The sequence below is a fragment of the Microtus pennsylvanicus genome, chromosome 1 (assembly GCF_037038515.1).
Source record: "Microtus pennsylvanicus isolate mMicPen1 chromosome 1, mMicPen1.hap1, whole genome shotgun sequence".
NCBI classification, from domain to species: Eukaryota; Metazoa; Chordata; class Mammalia; order Rodentia; family Cricetidae; genus Microtus; species Microtus pennsylvanicus.
The window spans coordinates 217,911,732-217,920,049 of record NC_134579.1 but is presented as its reverse complement, the minus strand read 5'-3'; the positions used below and the strand labels follow the sequence as shown (position 1 = coordinate 217,920,049).

Genomic DNA, 8,318 nt, shown 5'->3' with positions numbered 1-8,318 from the left:
CTCTTTGACACACATACTCACACACTCCCTTATATACACTCTCACACACATACACACTCTCTCACACACACAGTCTCTTATTCTCTCTCTCTCTCTCTCTCTCTCTCTCTCTCTCTCTCTCTCTCTCACACACACACACACACACACACAGAGAGAGAGAGAGAGAGAGAGAGAGAGAGAGAGAGAGAGAGAGAGAGAGAGAGAGAATCTGCTCCCTGAGAACTCGCGAGGCGAAATTTGACGATAAGAGTGCACTTCCGAGAAGGATGTTTGCTAAAGAGATCGGTGACATCATAAAGAAGGTAAGAGTGTTACATAGGATGACTGGAAAGATGCCGTGAGGGCCTCTCAGGAATCCACGAGACCCCACCATCAGAGTGACAGGTGCACATAAACCGGGGTTCGGCGCCTGTGAGATGGGGCCCACGAGGCACTGGTAATCTGTCGAGTAGGATAGCGTTTGGGTTTGGTGTTTGCTCGGTGAGGTCCTGGGGACAGAGCACATCTTGGTGCTGGCCTGTGTCAGTAGCGCTGCCCTCTCACATGGGACATCTACAGCTCTCTTTCCCGGGACACATCCTCCTGCGCTAGAACGGAGGGGTGACCCTGTCCTGTGGGTCTAACAGTGTCATGACAGGGAGAGTCAATATCTTGTATGATACAATTAAGGAACACAGCAGGATGGACCAGGGGCTTCTCGGCAGCCCTGGGATCCAACCCGTACCACGTCCACAAGAATTCATCAGGTTACCGTGCTTGCTTTGTGGAAACGGGACAAGCTAACGACACCTAGTGTTCTTACTGGTCCTTCTGAAAATGCTGCCGGCTCCAGGAGGACCCCAAGTCTACACTCAGGTTATGCATTTTAGCCCCTCGAGGACTTTAGAGCATGTTCCCTCAAAGGCACTAATGACTTGATGGTGTTGAGGGTAAAGCCACTTTTCCTGGGGCTTTGAGCAACACAGGTCCGATTCTCCTGTGAAAGGAAGATGCAGGAAAACCTCCATGGTCTTTCACAAATATCACTTTTATTCTAAGACTCATGGCAAACACATCAAGAAGCCTTATGTCTGCTAAGAGTGAGGCCGACCTGTGCCCAGAGAAGAGGGGTCTGATGTGGCCTGAGTAGACAGAAGGGCCCTGTTTTCTTCGGCTTTTGCAGGTTTTCAACTCCTGCCCCCTGAATAGGAATGCCTTCAAGGGGCAGTGTCTTTGCAGAATTCCTGCAACCCAGAATTCCATCATCTGCTCCCCTCCTCCTGGCTGGACCCCTGAGCAGGGCACGGACACAGAGCATAGTGGGCTCTCTGCACGGTTCCATCCTGCAGGTCTCGGTCCATACCTGGGTCCTCTCCAGCACCATGACTGCAAAGTGTGGTCTTCTGCATCCTCTGGAGAATCCTGAAGATCCAAGAACACACAGGAACGAAAGTCTTGTGACTTCAGCTACGCAGGGCATCTTCCCAGCTGTGGTCACCCACTGTTCTCCAAGCCTCCTCCTCCCATCCTCCAGCTCCTAGCTCCCACCCACACCACCTTCCTCCTCCCTCGGCACCTCCTCTTTTCCCTCTCCATTTTACTGTATCCTTTTAGTTCAACATGTTAGATTTCCCACACTGAGGGTACAGTGAAATTTGTCTTCTGGGATGCTAGATACGTTGATAGGTTCCACAGTATCTGGATCTAGCTTCCCAAAGCATTGTACCCTATAAGCACACATTATTATGAGCTGTCCATTGAAGCAGACATGAGTAAAATAGATACATTCAAACACAAAAAGGTACCTGGGCCATGCCTGCTGCTTGTTCTCCACACTCCCTCCTGGTGCCTTATTTTTGTGGGGCGACTCTGTTCTGCCTTCGGCGAGGTTTCTTCCTTGAGGGAAAGCAGCAACACAGTCCTGCCAGGGCTCTTCCCATCCTCCTTATCCATCCCTTCAAGCCCCTGGGCTTGCCCTCTGCTGAGGAGCCGTGGAAGCCTAAGTCTTCCGTGTTTTCCCTGCTGCTGCTACTTGAGTAAATGCAGGGAGCACTCTTGGCGCTTTGGTGGGTTTGATTCGGTGTGGACGACCTCTGGAGTGGCCTGCAGAGAGGGAGAGCAGACCCAGTGGGACGTCTGCTTCCTCTCTGACCCGCCTGCTGGCCATAGGCAGGCACATGACCATAAGTGGCTGGCCCTCTGAGTAGTCTGCCAAGGGTCGGCTCACTTCCCCTCCTCCTCAGTTCTAGAGGGAAAGCAGCAGGATCTTCAAGGGAAGGGAATGGAGTCACCCCTGGATTCATGGGCTGAGCCCGGGTTGTACAGCCATGCCCCTGGAGAGCCTGCCCTTGCAGTAAGCAATAGGATGCCATAGTCTGATTGTACTTTCTTTGGCATAACGAATCTTTGATATCCTGGGCTTGGAACCCCACATATTCCATGGCTTCTACAATTGCCGGGTCAGGCAAGCTGGGGACCATTTCCTCACAGTGATTTGGTGAAGCCTCCAAGTCTTCCCTGAGCCAGGGGTGTGCCATCACCTCGGTCACTGTGGGCCTATACTTGGGGTTGACTGTCATTAGGTGGCTAAGCAGGTCCTGGAGTTCTTCTGACAGGTTCGAGGGGACAGTATACTTCCCTGCCACAACTTGCCTTCGCAGTTCTCGTGTGCTGACAGAATCAAATGGGACCTTCCCGACTACCATGAAATACAAGACGACTCCCAAGGTCCATATGTCAATCTTGGGGCCGTCGTAAAGTTTGCCACTTAAGATTTCAGGGGCGCCAAAGGAGTAAGTACCACAGTGAAAACTTAACCTCTGCCCAGGTTTGACTTTTGTGCCGAGGCCAAAGTCGATGATTTTGACTTTTCCGCTCCCGTCCACCATGATATTGTCTGGTTTCAGGTCCCGATGGACTATTCCAAGTTCATGGCAGTAGCTCACAGCACTCAGTATTTGCCTGAATATCCTCCGGGCCTCGTCCTCCTGCAGGTGGCCAGCCTTTCGGATGTATTGATAAAGCTGTTGTCCCTCTGCCAGCTCCATGACCAGGTATATTCTCTTCTCAGACTCAATCACCTGGAGGAGCGAGATGATGTTGGGGTGGTTGACCATCATCATGATATCTACCTCAGACATGACTGGATAGCACCACAGTTGCTTTTTTCGAAGCACTTTGACAGCCACCGGGGTCCCTGTGAGGCGGTGGTAGGCCAGCTTTACTTTGGCATAGCCTCCCTGGCCAATGGTCTTCAAGGTTATATATTGAGAGTGGAAGCTCTCTCTGTAAGAGATGCTGGGCTCAGACTTGAGCCCCGAAGACTCCTCTTCGCTATTAGAGCTCATGTTAGGCAACAAAGTGTAAATGCTACCTAAGAGAAAGAAAAAGAATAAATAAAAGAAAGAAAGAAATTTTAAGTAAAAACGATAATAATAAAAAAGATAGAAAACTAAGATCCCAGCAAACAACCGACAGCCTCAAAAACCAAGAAAACCAAAAGCACACATATACAAAGCCAAGGAAATCAAACCCGGCTGCAAGTCACTAAGGAGGGAGGAACAAGGCGCAGCAGCACCAAGAGCAAATGCCACTAGCTTTTTTTGCCTACAAAGCAAAATATACAAAGAAATATACAAAGGATCAAAGAAATAAAAAAATTAGAAAATCCAAGCAATATAATAAAAAAAACCAAGCAGATTCCAAACAAGCAAAACTACATAAAAGCTAAAAACCCGGAAATGAAAACAAAATATAACAACCCCCTCAAAACCTCTAGAATATACAAATAACTAAATAATAATAATAATAATAAACACTAGGAAAAACAATGTTGAGATAGGGAACTGATAAAGGATTTCTCAGAAGACACAAAAATGACTTAAGAAATATATATATTTCTTAATATATATTATAATATTATAATATATATATTAGCTTAATTTGCATTTTCCTGTCGGCAGAGGATAGTGGTTTATTTTATCTTACTCTACTCAAAATGGCTAAGACTAACAAAAGGCAGCAAATGCTGGTGTGGGGGTGGGGGGTGGAAACCCTCATGCACCGCTGATGGGTATGCAAACTGGTGTGGCCACTGTAGAAATCAGTGTGGCTGTTTCTCGGAGAGCTAGCACGAGCTGGACCATGCCATCCAGCTTGCCCATTCCTGGGCATACACTCCAGGGCCTCTATTTCCTACCACAGAGATGCTTGCTCATGCATGTTCAGGGCTGCTCTAGTCACAATTGTAGCTGGGTTGTGTAAACAGCCTAGATGCTGTGTCCCTCAAATGACAAGATGCCAAAGAAAACGTGGTATCCATACATAAAGGAATCTTATTCGGCTGCAGGAGAACTGACATTATGAGATTTGTAAGTAACTGGACGGAATGGAAGAACATTATTACACTAAGTGAGGCGAGTCAGACCCAGAAAGACAGACATGGCATGTTCTCATGTTCTCATTCGTATGTGGACCCTTCCATCAAATCCTTAGATTTATTAGCGCAACTCTCGGACCTCATCAGGGAAATGACCACGGGCAATAGTTAACACAGAGACAACTCACCAAAGAATGTGGCTCCTGGGAGGTCAAACCCACTCCAATGGGTGCTCCCACGCACAGGTGTTCCCACACCTAACCACACGTGCACCTATAAAACACGTGCACACGGCCGGGCGGTGGTGGCGCACGCCTTTAATCCCAGCACCAGGGAGGCAGAGGCAGGCGGATCTCTGAGTTCGAGACCAGCCTGGTCTACAGAGCTAGTTCTAGGACAGGCTCCAAGGCCACAGAGAAACCCTGTCTAGAAAAAACAAAAAACCAAAAAAAAAAAAAAACTAAAAAACAAAACATGTACACACTCATGCATTCACACACTCAGGTGCACTCACACTCACACACAGAAACACAGGTGCACACACACAAACAGGTACTCACACACAAGTGGACTTAAACACAAAACACATACATATACCACACACATACACAAGCAAACCTACACACACACACACACATACAAATATGAGCGCGCGCACACACAAGCCACACACACAAGCAAACCTGTAAACACACACCTACACACACTGACACACACACACATACATAGCACACATAAAAACCAACAAAAACACACACACAACCTCGCTAGAAACAATAAAGTCGCACAGGGCACCACTCCACAGCTCCTCTCAATTCACCCACTGAATCCAGGCTGGGCCACAGTTCACACCTGCTGGTAGAAGCCTCACAATGGCTCCTGGTGAGGTCATAGCAGGACCTGCCCTGACACGGCTGGGCAGGATGCAAAGGTGCTGGCTCAGGCAGGCTATGGAGACTGGCCTTAGGCCTTGAGGAAGCAAAGCCTGTAGGATGCCTTGAGGGCCTCAGGTCTCTGGTTTGAGGGTCTGCGGGGCCTCCTGCTTTACCGTCCTCGTGTCTGCACTCGCTTTTTCGTTGAGTTCTGACAGATGGACGGAAGATGATGCTACAACTTAACTTATAGAAATGTGTTTTTCATGAAATATAATAAAGCAATTAATTACCACTCATGAGGCTGTCAGGAAGATACCTTTCTCATGATTTTCGAGGACACCGGATTCTCATAAAAAGGGGGGGGCTTGGAAATGGGTGAATAGTTAGAACATTTGCCCTGCAGAGTGTGAGGACCTCAGTGTGAAACCACAGAACATATGTGAAGCCTGGACACAGCAGCACGCACCTGAAATATCCGAACTCCCTGGAGCAGGAAAGGTAATGAAGACAAGAAAACGCCTGGGGGTTTGTGGACCAGGTAACCTGGCCTAAGTGTATCAAATCACAGACCTTGCTTCAAGCAAGGGAGAAGATGAGGAAAATGTCCTCTCACCTGCAGACACATAGTAGAACATAAGCCTGCCCATCGCATACAAGAGTGTTATACACACACACGTGCGTGTGCACACACACGCTCACACACTGAGAGGTCAGAAGTGGGTCAATATGTGCAGTATTAGATGAAAACAAGCACACTTTATGAACTATGATTCTCTAGCAAAACATTCCTTCAAAAATGAGGAAGGAATGAAGAAACTCCCAGAGACGAACACTGAGTTAAGGGATTTCGGGTAAAATGAAAGGGCAGGCCACACTAATTCAGAGTCTCCAGAAGAAACGAAGAACTTCTGTACAGGCAGGAGGAACTTTGTTTCCCCCAAGAAGTGTCACAAGACCCCAAACAGCAGCGTTGAGCCTGAAGTCCAGAGATGTCTCTCTGTGGCAACAGTGCCTGGAGCAGACAGATGTGAGAGCAGCACCTGGTGTGTTGGTGGGAAAGATACATGGGAGTCGTGGGGTTTTAGCATTTCTGTGTAATCTCCATGACGACACAAAAAACTAGAATAACACAGAGAAGAAACTCAAGCATTTCTTCACCAAAAAAAAAAAAAAACCCAACTAAGAGCGAAGGACAATAAGGAGTAAATGAGAGACAGAGGCTTTTGTAAGGCTGTGAGGTCTCCTTAGTGACCCCTCTCTCTCTCTCTCTCTCTCTCTCTCTCTCTCTCTCTCTCTCTCTCTCTCTCTCTCTCCTCACAGACAGAAGTTGGCAGAATGTACAGAAAACATGACCCAAGTCCATGCCATGCCATGTTCAAGACTTGGTGAGCAAAGGTCCAGAACAGGCATGTGTGAGGACCAGGTGCTCTGTGCACACTGTGACCAGAAGGAACCAGGCAGCTATGCAGACGCAGACGACATAGACTGGAACCAGAGTGGGGTCACAGGACCCAGGGTGCTGTGTCATTCCTGAGCACCCAGTGCAGCCGGAAGCTGACTATTACACATTGACGGGATCAAGCCCTGGAAGAGCCTCAGCTTCTCAGAAGTGCTGTGCACAGTGTCTGCCGCTCTCCTCCTGAGGACTCTCTTCTGGGGCTTGAGTTACCCTGTAGAGGAGCTACATGTCTGCAGACACTAAACCTGGGAGAACAGAGCCTCATCCTTGGGGATCATTGCCAGGTCTGAGAGTGAAAATGGAAAGAAACAGAGAAAAACCTGCCAGCCCTGGCCGTTGTGACTTTGCATCTGAGCTTCAAGTGCCCTGGAGTCTACACTGACCTGAGTCAGTGATCTCAAGTTCAAGGCCCTGCCTCCTGGTTTATAGCATCAATCCTGTTATCAAATTTAGAAAAGAATCTTACATAAGAAATGTAAAATGTATATGGTTGGAAGACATAAAAGCTTAAATTCTTTAAGAAAATGTTTTGAGGTCTTAAAAGATAGTTTTAGGATGGTGATACAAGTTATGATAGAAATTGGTTTAGGTATAAAACTTTAAATTCATCAGGTTAAGATAGATAATAGATAATTTTCTCCAAATATACCAAATACAGATGGACTGGACATTTTGAATATAATTCTTATCTGGTAATTGTTCTTATTGTATATAGTTTTACTCTGTTTGAGTTAACCTTCCCTTTTTATTTAGAGAAAAAAGGGGGAAATGTTGTGGGATATTTGTACACTGTATGAAGATATAGTGCTGTTATTGGTTTAATAAAGATCTGAATGGCAAAAAGCTAGGCAGGAGGTATGGGCAGGACTTCTGGGCAGAGACAGGAAGTAGGAGGAGATATTTGAGCCACAGAGGAGACACCAATGAGACATGCAGGGAGTTGGGCATACAGAATGAAAGAGGGAAAAGGCCATATGGTAAAATGCAGATTAATAAACGCAGGTTAATTCAAGTTGCAAGAGCTATTAGGATAAGCCTAAGGTAAGGTCAAGATTTCATAATTAATAAGACATCTCTGTTCTCATTTGTGAGCTGGTGGCCCAGAAAACATCTGTCTACATAGCAGAACAGGAAGAAGATAAGGACAAAAATCAGGGCAGGCAGGAGAAGCAAGGAAGCTTACTCAGGGTCCTCAAATCAGCTGGACTCCTCCTTTATTTCCTTCTCTTCTGGAGTCTATTACGTTTCTTTAGAGCACCAGATTGGCTCCCCAGTTGGAGCAAAGCCTAACCCCACACCACACACACCCGAAAACACAGCTGTCGTCCTCACGCCTAGGGAGAAGTGCTGGGGACCGCCCTGCATGAGCCTGTGCTGCTGTCCAGGTTCATAGGGAATACACTGTGGAGCTGCAGATGGGAGGAGAAGCCGTGACAGACTCTGGTGGGCATTTCCACTGGGGGGAACTGCCAAGGAACTAAGGCATACCACAGCGTCACCTAGTGGGCCAATAAGTAGCCAGGAGAGCAGTCGGTGAGCCCTGGTAATGCTCAGGTGCCATTGCTCGCCTCGGCTTTGACCTTCTTGTCAAGACTAAATCATAGAACGAGGGTATTAACACAGGCGT

General features: G+C 47.4%; 1 protein-coding gene across 1 annotated transcript; it reads right to left on the bottom strand.

Annotated features, from left to right (window-relative positions):
• Positions 1-372: 372 nt before the first annotated feature.
• LOC142833055 (sperm motility kinase 2B-like) lies at positions 373-3,326 on the bottom strand. Its single transcript, XM_075944153.1, has 2 exons — positions 2,132-3,326; positions 373-488 (listed from the first exon to the last, which is right to left on the bottom strand). The coding sequence occupies exons 1-2, from the start codon at positions 3,324-3,326 to the stop codon at positions 373-375; spliced, it is 1,311 nt and encodes a 436-aa protein (XP_075800268.1).
• Positions 3,327-8,318: the final 4,992 nt, after the last annotated feature.